The sequence below is a fragment of the Spermophilus citellus genome, assembly GCF_964194105.1.
Source record: "Spermophilus citellus genome assembly, chromosome: 3".
In the NCBI taxonomy this organism is placed as follows: Eukaryota; Metazoa; Chordata; class Mammalia; order Rodentia; family Sciuridae; genus Spermophilus; species Spermophilus citellus.
The window spans coordinates 77,614,169-77,636,474 of NC_138184.1; the positions used below are offsets into that span (position 1 = coordinate 77,614,169).

Consider the following 22,306-nt stretch of genomic DNA (forward strand, 5'->3'; position numbering starts at 1 on the left):
TTCCCTCCTACATGAGGTTGTTAACACTAATTTAGAACATGGCAAAGTCCTTTCTCTACATACATGCTTGGAGATACCCCAATCTTAAGATACCCCAAACTTGAACTTGTTTTGCAGTTGGTTGGAAAATCCACTTATTGCACGATGCTTGATAGGGAAACAGGTGGTGTTCACTTTTTTTTTTTTAATCCAACTCTCTCAAGAAAATGTTTTACTAAAAAAAAATCTCACTTATGATCTTACCTACAGGTAGGGAGCTTAAAGGGATTTTAACGAATTTTGAACAATGAAAGTACTTTTGGATGTGTATGATCATGGTCTCACAGTCACCAACAACACAACGGGACATCAGAAACTAAACGGGCAAACAGGCATGAAATAAGGCAAGTGGGTTAAATTAATAGTTGAAAATTTGTTAGAAAACATGCAAAAATAATACTGAGTTTTCTTTTAAAAAGTTTTAAATCGTCGTTAAATGTTTTTGTACAAATCTGGAGTTCCATGTCTAAATTTGAATCGGACTTTTAAAAGTCTAGAAAAAAGAAAGGACAGCACTCCACTGTTCAGTTGTTGTTCTCTTTGGTGGTGATGGTGACCAGCTGCTTGGCGGCCTTGGCAATGTCGTAGGCACACTGGATGACCTGCTGCGTGACCAGCTGGACGTCCGTGGGTGAGCCCGAGTCCCCCGGGAGGGCCTTCTTACACTCTGACTGGAGCCGGTAGGCGCTGGATGTCAGCAGGCGAAGGGAGGTTCTCACCATGTCAGATTTGGGTTTCTAAACAGAAAAACCACAGCCGGTCACCAGGACTGCATGCTAGGCACCCACCAGCAAGGGACAAACAGGCCTGGAAACCCCTCTGGCTGTTCCATCTGGCCAGAGGCCCATTGATTGGTTGTTCACTTCTTAACAGGGTTCTTTATTTTTTTTTTTTCAATTTATTTTTAGTTGTAGTTGGACACAATATCTTTAATTAATTAATTCGTTAAGTGCACGCAGGGTGATTTTAGTAGTGTGGGCTGTTCTGAGATTGTTTTAAAAATATTAACTCCTGCAGTGACAGATTCCAGATAAAATTTTATTCTGTTAATGGTCTGCCTTGACTTCTATATCCTTGTCTTATTAAAATCAATATTTATGTAGAGTGAAAATAGTCCAAAACACAATGTGACTGCATATTTAAAAAATTCTACAGGTTACAAAATGGTTAATATGACATGAAGATCATAAAGAAATTTCTTGCAGTGCAATTAAAAGGATCTAGCTGGGCACTGGGGTGCACACTTGTCATCCCAGCGGCTCAGGAGGCTGAGGCAGGAGGATCACGAGTTCAAATCCAGCCTCAGCAACTTAGCCAGGCCCTAAGCAACTCAGTGAGACCCTGTCTCTAAATAAACAATAATAGGGGCTGGGGATGTGGCTCAGTGGTTGAGTGCCCCTGAGTTCAATCCCTAGTACCAAAAAAACCAAAACCAAAACCAAAACCAAAACCAAAACAACATCTAAAGCAAGTGAGTAGAAAGTGACTTACTTTGGGGAATAATGCTGCCATTTCTGTAACAGCTACATGTATCCTTTCTGAGCAGGGAATATAACTGCAAAATAGTGAAGAGGTTATTCAAAGACTGTCAAAATGATCTGGAGGCAGACAATTCTCAGGGACCAGAGAGGTTCCATGTACATTTCTTTGACAACGCTGCCGAGCATCCTACACCAACAGAAGGCACAAGGTTATAAAGCGGGGTCTCGGTCCTCTGGTGAAAGTTCAGTCAATCTGTAAAAACAGTCTCTAATTGTGAAATGTGGCAACATATACTACTGGCCAGGAGAAGCCAGAAAACAGGATAAAAGCCATTTATACCTCAAGTTCATCCTTTACTCCTTGAATGTTTTCTTTCCCTTATTTCTAGAAAGAGAAACAAGGATTTCCATGCCCAAATCTACAAAGGTAAAAAATAAAGGACTGAGACAAATTCCTTAAAGTTATAATCGGAGCTCCTACTTCAGTATCCAAGGCCATTTCATCAGTGGGCCCTTCTAAATCCCTTTCACTCAAATCCATCTGAATTGTTAGGGATGCGTATCTTTCACTTTGGATAAAGAGAAAACACTGAGGTCTGCCTCATATACCATTCAGAGGCTCATCTACTTTGTCATGAAGTCACCATGTGCTTGTCTCTGATAAAATGCTATTACACTGTCAGCACTTTCTCGTATTTTGATGAGCTCTAAGAAAACAGCACACACCCCATCTGCCACCCTCACCCTTTCTTCCGTGCTGTCTGGCTGCCTGGCCTTCCAGGGCTAGAGACTCACTTGACATTCCCTGTCGCCTTAGAGACTGGAATTTTATCACACCCACTTTTCGAATGAGAAAGCTGCACCCCAGAGAGGAAGACAGGTCCAGATCCCACAGAGGTCAGAGGAGGACTGAGCTCAAACCCGCTGGCCACAGATTCACATCAACCTTATGGCAAGACTCTTTCCAGCTGTGAACAGAAATCTGACTTCTTGTGATGAGAAAGGAAAGAGTTAAGACTGTTTTTACCTAGGATTCTTTTTTTTTAGTACTCTGGCAAGCAACAGATGAGGCCAGTTTCGTATCTTAAAAAAAATGTTAAGTTTGCATTCTAAGGAGTGTACCACTGCAGTATGCACAAAGACAAATACAGCCGTGGTGGCTCAGCAGGCAAGCATGTGCTGAGCACGAATAAGGTCCTAGGTTTAATCCCAGCACGGAAGAAAAAAGAAGCAAAACAAAATTGATGAGGTTGAGTGACGGTTGTTAGATATGACACTGCCACCGAGCCTGGGCTTGTGTCTTTGAGGACTGATCCACAGCGCAGGAGTGATGCTGGGTATGAGAGAAGCACTTTTGGAGCAATGCTTAGTATGTTAAGAGACACTGCCACAGATGGGTGTGGCTGGCTGACAGAAGAACCCAAGGAGCTGGCTTTTGTATAAAGATGATATAAGCAATCTCTGTTTCTCCTTTGTAAGACATTTAGTATCAAAACTATTTTAATTAAGACTGCCTACACCAGGCATGGTGGTGCATGCCTGTAATCCCAGCGGCTCGGGAGGCTGAGGCAGGAGGATCATGAGTTCAAAGCCAGCCTCAGCAACTTAGTGAGGCACTTAGCAACTCAGCAAGATCCTGTCTCTAAATAAAATATAAAAAAGGGCTGGGTATGTGGCTCAGTGGTTAAATGCCCCTGGGTTCAATACCAGGTATCCCTACCCCCCAGAAAAGAAAGATTATTTTAATTACGTCAAGAAAATGGTTTATATATCTAAACATGCCTTCAAATTGAAAATCCTGACTTTAATTTTTCTTTTTTTCCTGGTACTGGGGATTAAACCCTGAGGTTCTTTACCACTGAGCCACATCTCCAGTCCTTTATTATTTTTAATTTTGAGACAGGGTTTCACTAAGTTTCTCAAGCCCTCACTAAGTTGCTGAAGCTGGCTTAACTTGCAATCCTCCTGCCTCAGTCTCCTGCACTGCTGGGATTACAGGCGTGCACCACCATGCCTGGACTTCTATTTTTGAGAACAATTAGAACCATATATGATATACCAACAAACAAAAATGCCAATGAGTAAGGAGTTAACTTGCAAATGTGAAGGGACAACAGCCTCCCTGGTCCTATGGGAAGAGCCACATCCACAGCAATCATTTCTGTCACTCAAGAATGTTCCCAATAATATCCCTGCAGCTGAGAACCACACCTAGAGTTTTATGCTTTGCCGGTTAGGGTTTCATTTTGAGAAACACAATTCACCCCTGGGACATCCTTGACAAGCCACACGCACAACAGGCAGGCACATATGAGTGAGGAGGTCGTCCTCCTGTGTCTGAGGGAGTTTATGTTCACAGTATCAGATTGGTATCTTTCAAAAAAAAAAAATAGATAAAAGCTTCTGTACATGATCTGTTTGAATCCCCGGGTGCACGAACATGTGCGTGTCAAAGAGAGAAGAGCTAAAGGGGAAGTGGGACTTGCAGGCCCAGGAGACAGCACTAGGCAGCAGGAGGTCAGGGGCTGAGGGGAGCTTGCTGGGCCCAGAGAACCAGGAGAGAGCCTCAAAGTGGCTGCAAGGTCTACCTGAGATGAGGTGAGCAACAGACTGGCAAAAGGAGAAACCACCAAAAAAGGCTTAGGTTTCATTAGTACAGCGCCAGGCTGCAAACGGAAGCGTCTTGGATACAGGAGTAGCCAGAGACTTTAACAGAACATGCAACGGTTTATAAAGTATGAATTCTTTAGACCAATTCCAGTTTAAACCCAAAGCATAAGTTAATGATTAAAATCTCTGCATCATTCTCTCATGGTCTTAAAATAAAAAGAGATCAGATCCTGAAATGTGTTGAATGGATTTGTACATCTTAACAAAAAGAACCAAGCACCATATTGAAATCTCTGAAGCCAGAAACGGCCTCAGGGCAGATATTTATATTTTTGACAACTACTAAAGAAAGCAATGCGATGTAAGCACATTTTTAGTTAGAAATACCAGCACAGCACTTCTGAACTGGAGGAAACTAAAAGTGGAGAACACTGATAAATGGGGTTGGGGGACTGGGGAAGGAGTCGGTTTGTGTCATGATTACTTGAAACACTGTCAAGACTGTGCTGTGGGAGGTTGCAGGTCACTTCACTCTACAAGACAGGGTTACTCACTGCTAAGACTGTAGCCCCAGGCAAAGGGACTGTGTGCTTGTAACACGTGAAGTGCAAGCACCTGGGAAAGCAGGAAGCCACACAGCTCCATGGCTTCTGCAAAAGGAAGCTGAGGAAAGACAGGTTCCTCTTTTTCTCAAGGAGCTTGCAGCAGCCCACCCAGGAAGGAAAGCTCTTATCTTTCAATAAACACACTGTTCTTTTCTTCTCCAGTGGGAAATAGTGCTACTGGGAGAAGTGTGAGCTGCATAAAAAAGAAAAAAGGTAGAGAAAGGGGAGGTGGCCCAGCAGTGTCAGGGGCACAGGGGAGGGTCACAGGTAGGCTGTGGTGAAGAAGAGGAAGAGGAGGAAGGAGCGGTGCTGTTCCTCGCAGGGGTCAGGAGGACTTCTCTGCATCCTCAGCTCTGCTGACCTAATGCATGAGACTGTTCTTGGGATTGAAGAATTTCTGCTACTTTCTCAAAACAATGTTTTATGAGTGTGTCTGTCTAATCCCGCCTGCGGAGGGAAACTAGGACATTATGCAAAACAGTTCACAACCACCAGAATTCTCAGAGAACAAAAGGATCAGCTACTCAGTAGGAGCCAGTAATCTTACAAGCGTACATACACACACAGGAGAGCCAGGTAAGAGGTAAGAAATCAGGTCCCTCTCGGGACACTGCCGGCCTGGGTAACCTTGCCCCTAGTGGAGGGCGACTTTGGAGCAGCAGAGGCCAGAAGAATCAATGGAAGGTCTGGAGGCAGCTTCTTCCCCTCTGCATCAATAATCAGGACTGCTGCCCCAGTACACTGACTGCAGCTTTATTTCTGGAGGCATTTATTTTCAGAGAGTTTGATAATGTGTTGAAAAACAAGCAAACAAAAGACAAAACCCTCAAACCAAACCTACACTTTTTTGTTGAGTTTTCAACTACCTTAAAGTCACAAGGTAGAAGCAATTCCCTTTCAGGGCTCCCTGTGTCCCTCTTGTCCCTTTCGGAGCATGAACACACGTCCTCCCAGCGCAGGACTCTAGCCCGCTCACCTGTCATGTTTATTTTCCTGGGCTGCTCGCAGGAGCTCCTGTATGTTTTTGGTGATCTGTTCAGTCTTGCGGATAACATCCTCGGTGCTGGGGAGCGTGGGGCTTGGGGCCGTGTGGGACTCTGGTGGATCTGGCATTGAGCACTCGCCTGGCCACACCATACTCCTTTGCCTTCCCTTTCGGCTTGACCTGTGAACAGTGAGGATGTGGCTAAACAGGACAGGCTCATATTGGCTGCTTCAGTTTCCAGGAGCCGCCTCTTGTGCACCGGCTGAACACACAGGCAGGCAGATTTTGTGGTTTCCTTCATCTGTTTGCAGAAACAGGGGAGGCTCCACTTCATTCTGTCAGCTCACCTAGAGGCTACTTCCTTCTGCCCTCAGACCAGAAGCCAGGACCCAGGCAGATGGGTGCAGAGGGAGAGGGAGGGAATACCCGGGGGGTGTGGCATTAGAATCCCTACAGAGCCAACTCCTTAGGTACTGTCAACTTAACACTGAAGTAAAGCATTGATTTTAAGCACAGAGCAGATACCAGCTGGTAAAAGCCCCTGTGGCAATAATGTGAATTAAAACCTGTAAACTTCGAGTCTGTGCCTGAGTATCTTAAGACCTACAGGTTTGAAAATAGGCACAAGGGATGCAGATGGCCAAGGCCTGCCAGTCGCTGGTCCTTGAGAGCCCACCCCCAGCACACTGTTCCCTCAGATGTACCCTGTGTCATCTGGCTCCGTGTCATTGGGAGTGTTGTCATAGTCACTCTCAGGTGTGCTGTTCTGCTTCTCCAGCCTGGAAGCCTACAGGAAAGAATAGGAGACCCCCATTAGTGCAGAACACAGGACACTTTGGAGTCTACCTAGGGAATCAATTACCTGTGAGTCTATGTGGCCTTCACACCTACACCTCATTTGGGACAGGAGCCAACTCTTTACTGAAATTTAGTAAAAATGAACAGTGGATTCAGAAATGTTTTCTTTCTCCACAAACAGTTCCACAAACTAAGCTGACACAGATACGCAAGACTGTCTCATTTAGTTCTCAAAGGAATATGAAATTCATAATATAATGGATGCAGTCAATAAGCAAACATGCCAGCATTTATACGATTGCAGACTTTCAGTGCTGGAAGTTACGGGCAGAAGATCTGATGGTTTCACACAAGAGAAAATGAAGGGCCAAAAAAGACGGCTGACCTACCCAAGGACACGGAGGCTCTTGAGAAACAGGACCAAGAGCCCAGGCCCCCATATCCTGCTACAGGAATTTCCAACCTTCCATGCCTGCACTCAGATAGCTGTTGCTGCTCTCCAAGAGTTGCCTTCAAAGATGGTTTTTATGAGCCACCTGAGAAAACTGGCATTATTAGTTTACACCCACATGTTGTTTGTGAACCAAAATGGATAACCCAGTTTGACATTTGGTTTTAAACCAATTTTGTTTCCAAAAGTATCTGCCCCTTAAAATATAGAGATTTGGTGTAGTTGTAGAGATGAAAAAACGGAATGCAGATTTAAAGGAGGAGGCTTGGAAATGTTCTAAGAAAAAATGGCAGCACCACTAAATACAGTGCACTCCAGGGTGACAAAATGTGAAGGGGACTGGACCACACACCTTAGAAGGGGTCTGTGTTAGTTCCAGGATGTTTAGTGAAAGCTAATTTCCCTTGGAATGCTCTTCTTCATAACATTTGAGGATTTCTTTATCTAACAGAAATTGATGTAAGCTATTCAAATCTTAAACTGATTACCTTACAAAATGCAAGTACGAGCTACTTCCAGCTATATACCCTGAGTTTCATTCAAGTTAATCAAAACACATGACTGAGAAATTTTATTGATGCTGCAATAAAATGTGACTGTATGCTTGAACACATGCAGACTTGTACCTTCATCCAAAGCATAGCTACTGGAGAGTAAGTTAAGCCAGGCACAGTAGTGCACGCTCATAATCTCAGCTATTCAGGAGGCCCAGACAGTAGGATCACAAGTTCAAGGCCAGCCTGGCAACTTAGTAAGAGCTTGTCTCAAAATAAAATAAAAAAAGGCTGCAGATGTAGCTCAATGGTAGAGTTTTTGCCTAGCATGTATGAGGCCCTGGGTTCAAACCCCAGTAGAAGAGGAGGAGGAGGATGAGGATGAGGAAGAGGAAAATGAGGATGAGGAGGATGAGGAAGATGAGGAGAAGGAGGAAGATGAGGACGAGGAGAGGAGGAGGATGAGGATGAGGATGAGGAGGAGGAGGAGGAGGATGAGGAGGAGGATGAGGAGGAGGACGATGAGGACGAGGAGAGGAGGAGGAGGAGGATGAGGATGAGGAGGAGGAGGATGAGGAGGATGAGGAGGAGGAGGATAAGGAGGAGGAGGAGGAGGAGTTGTTGTTCATCCAGAGCTGCTCTAGTGGAAAGAATAAAATAAAATTAAACCCAGAAAAATCACACTTTTTATAATGGATCTTTTTGACTTCCTTGATGTAAATTTGATAGTTACAGATCAAATACTTTATCCACAATGATCAACAGTACCAAGTTTCGTTTAAACATTTTAGAGGAGTAATGACTCACATACCCACTAAATGTCCTCAGGAAATGTTCCTCAAGTATAGAAACCACCACGCATGGGGAAATCAGTTACTTACGCATTATGTCCTTCATCGTTGTCAACAAAAGCAAACAGGTTTCAATGTAGCCATTTAATTTTATGAGAATTATTGTGAACATGCAGAGCCAAGAGCCATTGGTTAAGTGTTGCTCTCTCAAAGCTGTTAATAGAAAAGTTATCTTATAGCTGGTGCTGGTTCAGTTTATTTAAGAGATTTACAGTTCTCTCTGAATAAAGACATGTCATGAATATCTAAACCTACGATGAAGCTGTCATGAACAACTAGGGTCAGTTTAAATGACCTCACTGTTAATTTTGTATAAAACTGTCTCTCACCAAGCAGTGTTTGCAATGATTTCTGAAGCTACCAAACAAACAAACAAACAAACAAAACAACACAAACATTTTCTAAACCCACAAAATTTCACAGTAGATGAAAGAGGTTTACTTGACTCTTACAAAATTTCAAATGAGATATTTCATTACTATTTTGCTGTCTTTTAGTTTTTTACAGGAATAACAACATTACAAATCAATTTCAGGACTGCTCAGAAGACTTTGAGTATGATGAATCAAGAATTCTTTTTTTTTAAAAGTTGTAAATGGATCTTTTATTTTATTTGTTTATTTAAATGCAGTGCTGAGGATCGAAACCAGGGCCTCACACATGCCAGGCAAGTGCTCTATCACTGAGCCACAACCCCAGCCCCTCAAGAATTATTTTTAATACATAACTTCAAAAGTACAATAAGGAATTTCAAAAGGGACTTAGCTAGTTACATGCCACTGACAGTGGACAAAAACTTCTCCATAGTTCCTGGGTATATGGGAATGGACAAAGGCTCAGTGTAAATTTCACAAATTCCCAGGCTCACTGATACCTTTGATCATTTCACCTTTTCTACAGTATCCTTCACTGAAAAAAAAAGACTGAGCCAGAATCTGAATGCAGGTCTTCAAACTTGGGCTCTGTTCAGGGCTTCTCCAGGTGAGTACTTGCTGCAGTCATGTTCTCTTAGTACATGAAAAAAAAATATATATATTTTTTAAACTAACAGAGCCTTTGGGTACAGGGACTATGCTGCTTATAACTGACTTACCAAAAGAATGGGTAAAAAGAGATGCTGAATACCTGCTGCCTGGCTGTACTAAAAGGCTCTTACCTGGATCATGTTCCGCTCTTGGGAATGTAAACTACACACCAGCGGCCTGGGTCCGACCAACCAGCACAGGTGAACAGCTATCTGCTAACAGCTACCTGTACCCTCTCTGGATGCTAAGTGTTACAATTCTGGTTTAGGATTCAGGGTCTGTAAACCTTGGTTTGTAAAGTATAGTGCTGACATAAAATATGCCAGCAGTTTAAAGTTTTCATGCCAGTCCAAATGGAACAGTTTTAATCTGTTAACAACAGCTCTGAATAAATTGGACAGATGTGCCCTATTACAATATTTAACCAGCAGCCAGCTAATTCTATGATTATTTAAAAAGACAGTATGCTCAGAATAAATGATGTAGGGTGATTTTCGAACTGTTAAACATGATGTGAAAGTGAGCAATGTGAAGTTAGACAAGAGGGAGGCTGCCTCTCCACGATATGCGTGCATGTACGTGTGCGTGAGTGCGCGTGCCCGCTGCACTGTGGGAAACCAGGAGGGAAGCCAGCACTGCCTCATGCAGGACAGAGGGTAGTTAGCAGGGGACGGGGACAGGAGGGCCAGCGCCCAAGCACAAAGCGCCCAGGAGCACTGTCCCTCCTCCAGAGCAGACCATTCAGAGTGTACTTAACCCTTCGGGTGCTTTCGTCCCTTGACCAGGAAAGTGTGGAGGGGAAGGAAGGCAGAGATGAAGAGGAGGTCACAAGCGCACTCCTCCCGATCTGGAAGGGGAAAGAGAAACATACTCGGGAAAACACAAAACAAACAAACCCAACCGCCTTCCCTGGCTTCAGGAAAAGAGTCCTAGAAGACAACATCCTATGTGAGGTGAGTCCTGAACTCTAGGTGACAGCCCAAAGCCACGCCCCAGAGGTGTGGAATCCCCTTTTGGAACACCTCCTAGAAATTACTCTGAATTTAAAGGACTACTTTTTTCCGTATGGGAAAAGAAGACTTCGCATTTGTGTCACATTTGCCAACAGTTATTTCTAATGGATTGTCGAAACCAAGCGTGTCTTTCAATCAGGACTAATATGAATGAAATAAGAGACTACATACATGACTGTAAGTGGTCCACGCCATTACTCTAAGCTTGACACTGCAATCACAGAGCTTCTGCAATAATATGACTTCCTTACCTTCTTAACTTTTCTAAAATAGGAAAGTACACTGTGAAAGCTAACAAAGGTTGCTTTCCCCCATTTTTTTCCAGTTATAAAGAAATAAGTTCAACAGCATTCCTTTACACTAAATGTATCAAATCAATTGCCTTAGAGTTTTAAACTCAAACAACTTCAAGATGAAATAATGGACTCAATTATATATAACAACATTGCCATTTTACCACTGTGCAATTTAACACAATTAAACTAGGGTTTAATTTACTAGACTGTATCCTTTGCTTTGCATTTACTCTTGAGATTTTTTTTTTTGGAACTCCTGTATGTTTTGACTGAAGAAATTATAACTGGATGTTCAAAACGATAAATATTAGTCTCCAAAGAAAGCAATGTATAAAGTTCAAAACTTCTGTAACAGTTTTTTTTGGCAGTTCTGGGGAATCAAACTGAGGTCCTCACGCATGCCAGGCAAACACTCTACCACTGAGCCACATCCCCAGACCCCAAACCTGGATTTTTTTTTTAAATAAATTTATCCAAAAGACAAATAACTTTTGTAAACCTCAAAACACAATTCTTATCTCATTGCAAAATGAGATTGTCAGACCTCTGATATAGAATATAGTCTTTGGAATTCAACAGTTTTAAGGTGGATGAAGAGTTCTTATAATAATTAAGTTTGAGGAGAGGACAAGGCCACACTTCTGGTGGGAAGGGGAGGAGCAGGATGCAGAGCCTCACAACGAAGGTGCAGGGAGCCTGTGAGCCAGTGGACAGGCTGCAGAGCCTGAGGTCTTCTGCACTTGGCTGGTGTACTGGCCACAGGTGCCACCTGCTCATGAGGGAGCAGCCAAAAAGGCATCTTTCCTCCTCAGGCTCCAGAGATAAAGAGGCTCGACCCTGTCTACTGCAAAGATGACACCTCTGCTAGTGACCTTTACCATTTGCTTTTGTTTTTGCAAGTGGGGAAGGAAGGAAGGAAGCTTTACACAAAAGGTTCCAACAGGAACTGACTGGGAAATGTGTCATGGAAATGAGGAGGAAAGGGGAGTGGGAGCTGAGCAAGAGCCCAAATCCCCAGCTGGACCAGAAAACTTTCAGTCTATGGTCCTGTGTGCTGCGGGAACACCGCACCCACCCGTGGTGGACACATTCACACAGCAAACACAAAGCCGACTCTCACAGAGCCCAGCTTGGCCAAGTAGAGGCACAAAAATCTGTGGGTTCAGAAGAAGGAACAGAGCAGTCAGGCCATGCAGAAGGAACAATGGAAGCGCCAGCGGTGCTACTTACGTGCGCAGGGAAGGGCTGGAGTCTTGTTCTGCTCTCCTCAGGGTGATTTGCTTCTCCCATTGGGAGATATGGTTTCTGACCTGATCCCGTCTCGTACATGGACATGGGCCTACTGCCCCGGGCAGACGGACGTCGCTTTAAGGAAGAGTGGTTGGAAGTGTCTGGGTACTCAGAACCAGTTTGCACCTGATATACATTGGTTGTGGCCTGTTTCCTGAGGTTCGAATTCTCACTCTGGAGTGTTTGAAGCTGAAAGAAATGTTTAGCAGAGGGACTGTGTTTTTCCATAGCAAGCAGACAAAGCAAACATCAAGTGAAAGAACACGATACCAGATCTAAACAATAAGAACAAAAAGGACTAGCTGGATTCAAAGTAAAAGGCAACCACAAACAAGGACTTTTTCTTCCAGAATGAGTGAAATGCAATAAACTTACTTCATCATGCAGTTAATTGAATGGTTTAATTTCTGAATGTGGAAAAGTTGCAATCTGAGCTTTTTAAAAACTAATCACCTCACTACTTAAAATCTGTGATAGCGGGGCTGGGACATGTTTGCAGGCAAGCTGTACTTTGGATTATTTTAAGGTTGGTTCAGCCAAGAGCTTGAGACCATTAGAACATCACTGAAGTAACTTGCTTTCAAATGAGCCCTGAGCAATTGCCAATGCCAAAAATGACAGCAGACACCATGGAAGCAGCACAAAGGTAACTAGAGTTGCTCTGCAAAGCAAGAAGACAGGCAGGCTCAGCTTACAAAAAATCAGATCAGCCACTGCTTTCCAAGAAGCCAACGAGAAAAATCATGATCAACAAGTTTTTATTATATAATACTCTTGATATTCCAAACAATTCAGCACTTTTTAAAAAAAGTCAGAGGGAACTGGATTATGGTTAAGTTTTCTTTGTGATATGTCAACATAGCAAACTGGAAACCTATGGGACCGTTAGCCTCTTCATAGGAAGGAATGCTCCACGTAGCACACTCGCTCGCTTCTTGGTCATCGGTCATCATTCGGCTGGGGCTGGAGTATTTGGCCTTTCTCTCCTTTGTCTTTGTGACCCAAAAACCACGAGCATGGTGGGGCTGGCTTTGAACATGCTAAGCTGCCTGGCACCACCCTGTTCTAGTTAGACACTGTCACTGGAGACCCCAAATGCTCTCTCCACTCCTCACACGCAGGCTGCTTCATGGTTAGGGGATCAGCAAGGAATCCTGGGGCTCTTTAGCATCTGGCAGTTTAAACACAAATAACCGTGGCCATCCTGCACAAGGTCCTTCCCCTCTGGTGCGCCTTCATCCTCCACGACATTTTATAAGCAGGGTGTAGTACAAGTTCAGCTGTCTACTCTTTGACAGAGACTGTAAAATCTGACCAAATTCCCTTCCAGTGCCAGGGTTAAAGTCCATGAGCAACTGTCTCTGCATCAGAAGATCCTTACTCTTCCAATAGCAACCCATGCAGTGCTAGGAGGAGTTACTTTCAATTTCTATTTATAAAGCACCGATTTGGGAAAAACACACCATAGTGGCTGCTCCTCTTCATTAATTAGCATCCTTTCCAAGCAACTGTTAAATGTGAAAGATCAGATAAAAATCATGCTACTTTGTCAACTCAATAAAGAAAAAATTTCGCCTAGATTTAAAATAAAACAGATTCCACACCTTGGTATTAGTAGTGCCAAACCTCTGTGATAGTGTGGCTAACTGGCACAGGAAGGCCATTCCTTCTCAGCTTCCTTGAAGTACAAGCCATGGAGTGACAGACTGCTTCTACACCACAAAGTCTTTGAGGGTATAACTTGTATTTGCAATCTTCTTTCCAACAAGAGACATTTGCAAGGTGACAAGCAGCTACGGGAAAGCCCTACATTCTGGGATACAGATAGGCTTGAGGCACCTGTCAGAACTACTTATTGAAGAACCTGTGACCTGAGTAGTCAAGGTCCAAAGAATGATCAGCATAAGGACTCATGTCCCAAATATGACTTCGAGTGTTTGCCTATGTGAAAAGCCTCTATTAAGAGTTTTCACAGACTGGGCCTTGAAATCAGATACTTTATCTAACACTGTTCATGCCTGTGAAACATCCAGCTTAGATTTTGCTGGAATGTGTTTTGAGATGAGCACATTTCTGGTTTTAATTAAAAAAATTTTAGTGCTCTGTATTTAGAGAGATGTCCTTGGATAAATTTAATGAAGTTTATCTTAGTAAGAATCAGGCTCCATTTTTTGTTTGGAAGGAGTATGGCAGGAAATAAAAAGTTGAAGATAATTGAACAGTTTCAGAAATCAAAAGCATTTCTAAGAATTGAAGAGATAATCAATGAGTAATAGCAAGTAATTCCACTCTGCATTTCTTAAAGAAGCTCAAGACATTTGTTCTTAGAGATAACAAAGTTATCTCTGGTGATTTCAACGAATACCAAAAGGAACATTATAGAATAAAACAGGTGATGCTTGGAAGACTGAATTACAATGTCAATGTTAGGAATGTTTTAGAAAAAGTAATCTCAAGAAAATTATTAGTCTGATTAATGGGACAAACTATAATCAATTAAACAAATCTTATTTCAGAAAAGGCAAGAGGAAGTGCAAGTCTTGCGTGTTACAGCAAAGGGGCTCCTGGTCTGTCTCAGTCACAGCTGCTCCCCAGCCCACATTGCTGGGAGGTACAGAACAGTGTCTGTGTTTAAAGGCAAACTGATCTGCAAGTGTTTTCGCTCCCTGCACTATAGGTTATCAGAGCCACTGATTTCCAAAGTTCTCAAAAAACGTCCCCAAACTCAACACCAAAAGAATCCTAGATCAAACCCCAGAGAAGGTACACAGCAGCTTACTTCCCTAGCGAGGATTGAGTCGTAGGCCTTCCTTTAGGAAGCCACTGAAAAGCACCCAGCCAAAATGAAATACACCTTGTGACCAAGTCTTGAAAATAAATCTGCAACATTATTCCTTAATGACAGTAAAAGACAGATTATAGTCTGCTTTTAATAGTTTCTATTTAAGGGAAGCATTAAAATGTCATTTTTTTGAAGAGAACTGGATGATGGGAGCAATACCTATGAAGTCTGGGCAACATGGAACTTTTTCATTTCCTTCTCTTGGCCTCCTCGTAAAGAATTACATGTGCGAGCCCCCTCTTCAGTGAATGCTTTGCTACTATTGGCCGGACTCCTTTAGAGATTAGTGTACTCATGTAGTTCTGATTCTCTCAAAAGGTAAGGAATGAGAAAATTCTGAACTGATGGGATCATCTCTTTCTAGTACATAGTTCTTGCTGGTACATGGAGTGAGTGTGTTCTTTTATTTAATGAGAACGTACTCTGTGGCAGGCTCTCCTCTAGGCTCTGAGGATGCTGCAAATAAGGCAGGGATCTGGGGGAGGACTGTCAGGCTGGGGTGGGCTGGGACTAACATGTGGACATACACATCTGTCCAGGATTTTGGCCTGCTCCATCTCCATGGTGTGAGTACTCTATAGGACCAGCAATAGAAAGAATCACACCCATGCAGAGGATCCAGATACCGAAGAAGCACACACCAGGTGTTAGGATTCTCCTACTTGGGGAATTTTCTCTGGCCGTACTCCTAATGAGAACTATTTCGGTTCAAATATGTAAACACATCCTGCTTCCAAAAAGACAGCTTGGCCCCAAGATTTCTAGGTCTGTTACAGTAACTGTTTTCCTTCCCTCTGATCAAGCATGGTGCCTGGGATTCTTCCTTATACTATGGGATTAGAGAGTCAACCATCCTGTCATTTATTGACATGTTACCTTTTTCTGCATAATTCTCAGCTCGTCACTCAAGTTGTTATTCACCTTCATTAGCTGTTGTATCTTGGCCTCAGAAGCCACTAGAGCGTTTTTGACCTCCATAAATTCCTGTACAGTGACTGGTCCATCTGATAAATCTGAATCTAGGCTCTAAAAATAAATTGGGGAAAATGTTCACAATCTGAGATGATGATAACATTAAAGACTAACAGCTAAAGAATGTCCAATTCTGGCCATGCCAACTGAATTGCAAAATTAAACCAAATCAAGGCTTCTGAGAGAAATGTAAAACTGAAACACAAAAGTAGGGTCACTGTGATACTCAAAAATTTTTCAAGTCAGTATTTTCTAATGGAGCAGTCAGTGGGGCTACTTTGACTGTCTGAGGAGGTTTGTCCTGTCTTGCATACGTTTCTCTTACTCTGTCATTTTCTTCTTTTTTTTTTAAACATTTAACTTTTAGTTGTAGGTGGACACAATACCTTTATTTTATTTTTCTATGGTGCTGAGGATCGAACCCAGTGCCTCACCCATGCTAGGCAAGCGCTTTACCACTGGGTCACAACCCAGCCCTGTCATTTTCTTTTTTTATCCATTCTTTCATTAATTCATTCATTCCAACACTTTTTATTGAACATAGGCAATTTCTAAGTGCTTGGGATGTATCAGAAAAGAAAATAAGACAAAGATTCCTGCTTCCATGGTGTTTACATCCCAGCCAGCCACATGACAGAGGGAAAAAATAAAAAAAAAAAAAAGTAAATATACAGTACGATTGAAGGTGATTAGTGCTGTAGAAACAGACAAAATGGAGCATGGCAGGGTGCAGGAGCTGAAGTAGGGGTGCAGGTGGGCTGCACATCAGGGAGCTGAGGTAAGCCTTTGAGTAGAGCCTGAGCAGGCGAGGAATCAGTCAGATGGTGTCTGGAGGGAGAGCTTCCAGCTGGCAGCAGAGCTCAGCTAGAGGAAGCAGGTGTGGGAGGCGGAGGGGTGGGAGCCTGCTGGTCAACAGGGGGCCCGTCCTGGAGGGTCCCATCATGGCCTTGGCTTTCACTCAGGGAACTGGCAGCTTTTGGACAGTCTGGCAGAGGTATCCTCTCCATCTGCCAATGGCACTACAATTCTCAGTCATGGAAGACAGAAGACTCCAGACACATGTTCTGTAAGTCCATCTTCCCTCTTTGAACTTCCAGACCCTTCCTGTCTACTTTCCTATTCATGCATTCTCAGTGTCTGCAGAAGATCTCTGAGGGCCAGTCCTGGGGATTCACCAGTGACTGGACTACCCAGGATCCTGTGGTCCTCTCCTCCAGCTCACACTCTGGTGCCTCAGTATCTCCCCCTGGGACTCTCCTAGCCTAGGTGCTGAGGCATCTCCCATCAGCCCATTTGGACTTCTTCAGGAGCATCCTAATTGGGTTCTCTCTCCGCCCTCTGACCTTTGTCCTCCTTCCTGCCTAAAGTTTCCAAGGCTCTGAACTGCCCGGGAGGCCTTGGCTCTTCAGTCTGGGTGTCACATTCCTCCTGCTGCAGCTCTGAGTCCCGCTCTTTTAGACAGTCCCCTCTTGTGAGCAGCTTTCCTGCAGACACCCCAGGTCCACTTTCTCTCTGCTCAGCATCCTGCCCGGTCTGGCTCACGCCCCTCCTGGGTCTTAGGTGCATGCCAGGAACAAAGCCTCCTCAGTACTGGATCTCTCCTCTCCCCCCTTGGCTTTGCTCCTGTTTGGCCTGACACTTGTTGCTTTGTCATTTTACTGCAGTGATTACTCCTCCCAGGCAGCACCATCCTCATGGGACAGAAACTAGGACTTGTCTGGGAGAGTTATGATCCTGAGAAGGCTCTCAGTAAACGCCCGCCTCACAAGCTTCCTCAAGTCATGACAGCAGCGAAGCTGTGACTCGGTACTTGGCTAAGGGAAAAAGGACCCTGTTCTAGAGCCATTGACCCTGTGTCACCTTCACTTGGCCTGAGCTGAGAGTGAACCTGACTTTACCTCTACAGCACCTCTGGTAGGGCTCGCCCTCGCCTGACATGGTAGGCAGTTCTGCAGGAGGAAGGTATGTAAAACAAACATATCTGCCCTACTGCGTCAGGCATGTCCTCTCACCTTCTGCCGGTTTGCCTTGCTTGCTGTGGTTTCCAAATCTGTGTCTTCATCAGATGCCACACTGTCATAGTCTGGCTGGTCATTGTCTTGACTCTCAATACTGTGCTGGTTATTGATTGTTTTCAGTATGAGCTCCACATTGTCTATTAAGAGAAGCAAATAATTTACTTCAGGCTCAAAACATTTTTTTTTTAAACTGTTTTTTAGTTGTAGATGGACACAATACCTTTATTTATTTATATGTGGTGCTGAGGATCGAACCGAGTGCCTCACACATGCAAGGCAAGTGCTCTACCACTGAGCCACAACCCCAGCCTCTCAGAACATTTTTTCCCTTCCAAAAAATTACTGGGATGACTTTTTGGCTTAGCCATTTAAAGGTCTGAAAGAAAATAGCAGAATGGTAATATTATGTTTAGACCAATAGAGGGACAGCAGAGAAAATGATCCACCTCATGGGCAGATGCATGAGGGCCTCAAGCATTCATCTGATTTAGGGGCCCAAGGTGGGCAAATTAGGGAAGCTTAGGAAGGAACTGCCAGGATGAGGAGGCGGATGCCCAGGCGTGGCTCCAGACCATAAAGATGTAAAATAATATAATATGATTTGATTCCACTTGCAACATGTTCACAAGGTAAAACTGAAAGTAAACTGTTAAACTAGAACCTGGAAACTAGGTACTCAAAACACTGGCAGTTAGTCACCAGAATCCAAGGAAGGGGCAGGGAGAGAGTGGACCCAGTAGACAGCCATGTATGCACTATTAGGAGTGTTGATTCCATGGGGAGGGGCAGGGACGATCTAGAGGCTTTGACATATTTTGAATAAAAAAATCTCATCTCACAGACAACCCAGGTCTTTCCTATTTCTCTCAGGCGACTCAGGCTCACCTCTGACTACTAACGTTTTAATCCAGATATCCTGAGGGTTGGTATCTGGGCAACGGATTACAGTTTCTTAAGAGAACCAGGTTCTATTTTAATTTTTTAAATTAATATTTAAAAACTTATAAATATATGTGATTACAGAAGTAATAAAGATTCAACATAGAAGCCAGATGTGGTGGTGTATACCTATAATCCCAGCAACTTGGGAGGCTGAGACAGGAAGATCAGAAGTTTAAGGACAGCCTTAGCACCTTAGCAAGGCCCTAAGCAACTTAGCAGGATCCTGTCTCAAAGTAAATAAATAACTAAATAATAAACAGATAGTTAGATAGAAGGGACTGGGGGTGTAGCTATGTTAAGGCACCCCTGGCTTCAATCCCCAGTACCCAAAACGATAAAAAGACTCAAAATAAAGAATTGGAAACCAGTGAACAAAGAGGACAGAAATTACTCATGGTCATCATTACATGCTAATTTCTCTCTTTCATGTCTGTTTTCTACATATGCACACAGTCAATTCTTGTTAATCTCAGTAGTTAAGTTCTAGAAAGCTGCTCTGAACACTGAGCCAACACCAAACCACTGCTCCCACGGGAAAGACAGGCTTAGGGCCTTGTGAGCCTCTGGTCACATTTTCACCACCTGATCAACACACAGTCTTGTTTTGTGTGTTTCTTATTTAATACACACTGTTGAGTCGTAACACTGAACCTCTGACCACCAGCACTCTAAGTCCTTCTAGGACAATACTCACTGAGCATCATTTTTTCTGGAAGGCAAATCTCGGCCTCCTCCTTTTAATGTTTTTCAGTGCTGGGATGGAAACCAGGGTCTCACATATGGTAGGCAAGTGCTCTACCTCAGAGCTACATCCCAACCCCAACTAAATAAGCCTCCTTGTCCTTAGAACACTAGATAGCACCCTTGGCACTATGCTTAAGGGCTACTTTTTTTTGTTGTTACCAAGGATTGAACCCAGAGGCACTTAACCAATGAGCCACAACCTTAGCCTTTTTTTTTTTTTTTTTTTTTTTTTTTTGAGACAGGATCTCACTGAGTTGCTTAGGGCCTTGTTAAGTTGCTGAGGCTGGCTTTGAACTCACGATCCTCCTGTCTCAGCCTCCCTAGCCGCTGAGATAATAGGCACCTGGCACTATATTTAAAATATTAGGCATCCGGGCTATTGTTTTTTTTTTTTTTAATCTTATTTTTATGTGGTACTAAGGATTGAACCCAGTGCCTCACTCATGCTAGGTGAGCACTCTACCACTGAGCCATAACCCCAGTCCCCATCCAGGCTATTTTTTAAAAGCAAAACCACCACCACCACCACACACACACACACACACACAAAAAAAAAAAAAAAAAAAAAAAAAAAAAAGCACAAAAATGTGAAGAATATGGCATGAAACAGGAGGCAAGGAGTTGCCTGGCTCCACCTCAGCCAGGAGTGTGTTTTAGATGTTTGAAGCTTTTTGCCACTCAGCATATGTTTGAGAATGACCTCGAGGTGCTTCAAATAGTTAATTTGGGGGTTACAAATAAAGATGAATTTGCAAATATGGACTGTGCAGACGAAGATCAATTGTGTGTGTATTAATTAACATGTGGTATACACTTACACATATGTATGCATATAAATGTTTTCCTTACAAAACTGGGATTATACTAAACCTTTAAATATTTATTCCTTTATTCCATAGTCTCTACAAAAACGATGTTTGTATACCATTCAAATATGTAACTAATCACTCTCTACTGATGATTATTTAGACTGTTAAGTTGGGTGTCATACATAACATACATATAACATTTCTGATTATTTCCCTTCAATTAGTGTAAGCACATTTTCAGACTTCGAATTTATGCAAACTCTTGGCACTGCACCTTCACCAAAACTGAATACACCTTTTTAGAAAGTCTTTATTCCTGGGTGACCTGATAAAATCAAACTCCCGAATAAGCAAGAGGAAAGAATAAAATGTTGTTGGATAATGATTCCTATCTTTGGTGAATGTGATACTGGCTAGAAACTTAATTTTTATGGTACATACCTTTTTTGTTTAAATGCCTTACAATAAGAAAAGTATAATTTCTATAATTACAGGCAGCAGCAACACACAGTAATGGGCTGCAGAGGAAGCAGCTCCCAAGTGCAGAGACAGGCCCTGAGCTACTGCGTGAGACCTGAGAGGGCACTCTGGAAACAGATGGTCAGTGTTCTCTTCATAATTTTGAATCATAAACTTCTCACTGCAGACATTTAAAACTGACAGCAACACATTTTAATTTTAGAACTTTAATTTTTAGAACTCAGTTTTGGAGATAAGCAGTAATAGATGAGATATCATTTAATTAGAAGAGTTTCACTTCTTATATCCTTAGATTTAAGTTAAACTCTTGGGTTAATTTCAGGGTACATTTTTATAGGTAAAGTAAGTGACTCCAAAAGAAAAAAATCATACTTAAGGTAAATATGAAATAGTTGATAATTTTTAAATACCGTTAATTCACCGGGGCTGAACTTCTTATCATACTGTATTACCAATAAAACTTATAAGATTGCAAACTATGTATCAATGACTGCTTTGATTCATTTACAATGTAAATTTTTTTAAAAAACTATGTTTTGGTTGTCGATGGACCTTTATTTTCTTATACATGATGCTGAGAACTGAATGCAGTACTCACACATGCTAGGCAAGCACTCTTCCACTGAGCCACAACCCCAGCCCACAATGTAAAATTTAACCCCTGAGTCTTACAAGGCCCCAAAAGCACACAGTTAGAGGTGAGATGCTTACCTTTTGAACCAGAGAGAGGACTGCCCTGCTGTCTCCTCTTGGCATCACTGAGAATGTCGATTACCAGTGTGGCAAACTCATGGGCATTAAACCGAGCTAATTTCTGTCTGCCCTAAGGGTGAGAAGATAATTGGAAATATTCCCCACTGTAAAAATATAGACATGAACAGCTATCCCAAACTAGTCAGACTACTGACAGGATTCTGCAAAAATCTTCCAGCCCAATCAAAGCATAATCAATCATAGCCATAATCAAATCAAAACATTAGTTATTTTCCATGAGACTAGGTTAAAACCATTTATATAAAAAACGTTTACATTTAAATTCTCACAATACATATTTGTTTTTGTGAACAAGAATACAATGGGTTTAGCTGGGGATGCAGCTCAGTAGTAGAGCACTTGCCTAGCATGCTCGAGGCCTTGGTTTCAGTCCCCAGGACCACTTGCCTACCTACCTACCTACCTAAACAAATAAAATGGTTCCACTTAATGCTTTTCTTCCACTAATGATTTAGTTTTGAAGTAGACAGAGTAGTGGAAAATCAGTTTGAAGGAAAATTTCTAAATTTCAAGATATAGTTGTGGTCCAGATGTGGGGGCTCTATCTTTATTTATAGCCACTAATCATAAACACTGAAACACCTTCCTCATTTACTCACTGCTTCTCCTCTTGATGGAGGCTGAAACTACTTTTAATGCTCTACATTTCTATATATAGTGATTTGATGAAAATTATTGTGTGTAAATATATTTTAATTTTACTAAGATATTTTCCCAAATGAAGAATTCCTCTGTAAAAGGATATGCTTAATTTTGAGTCTTGTGAGAAACTGGTAAGCAAACTGCT

The 22,306-nt window shown here is 42.6% G+C and overlaps 1 protein-coding gene across 9 annotated transcripts in view; it reads right to left on the minus strand.

Moving 5' to 3' along the window:
* Window positions 1-206: 206 nt before the first annotated feature.
* The window catches only part of GIT2 (GIT ArfGAP 2), a 47,969-nt gene continuing 25,869 nt past the window's right edge, over window positions 207-22,306 (minus strand). For 2 of the 9 annotated variants that reach the window (XM_081286240.1, XM_081286239.1), the window contains exons 12-20: window positions 21,457-21,568; window positions 17,765-17,907; window positions 15,657-15,806; window positions 11,879-12,127; window positions 10,097-10,186; window positions 6,425-6,507; window positions 5,712-5,900; window positions 1,531-1,594; window positions 207-776 (exon numbers count right to left, since the gene is read on the minus strand). In XM_081286240.1, the coding sequence (XP_081142366.1) occupies window positions 564-776; window positions 1,531-1,594; window positions 5,712-5,900; window positions 6,425-6,507; window positions 10,097-10,186; window positions 11,879-12,127; window positions 15,657-15,806; window positions 17,765-17,907; window positions 21,457-21,568 (1,293 nt within the window). In that variant the 3' untranslated portion in view covers window positions 207-563. Of the gene's footprint in view, window positions 777-1,530; window positions 1,595-5,711; window positions 5,901-6,424; window positions 6,508-10,096; window positions 10,187-11,878; window positions 12,128-12,152; window positions 13,447-15,656; window positions 15,807-17,764; window positions 17,908-21,456; window positions 21,569-22,306 lie in introns of those variants that run through there. The other 7 variants (XM_081286244.1, XM_081286243.1, XM_081286241.1 and 4 more) reach the window with 6 other exon arrangements.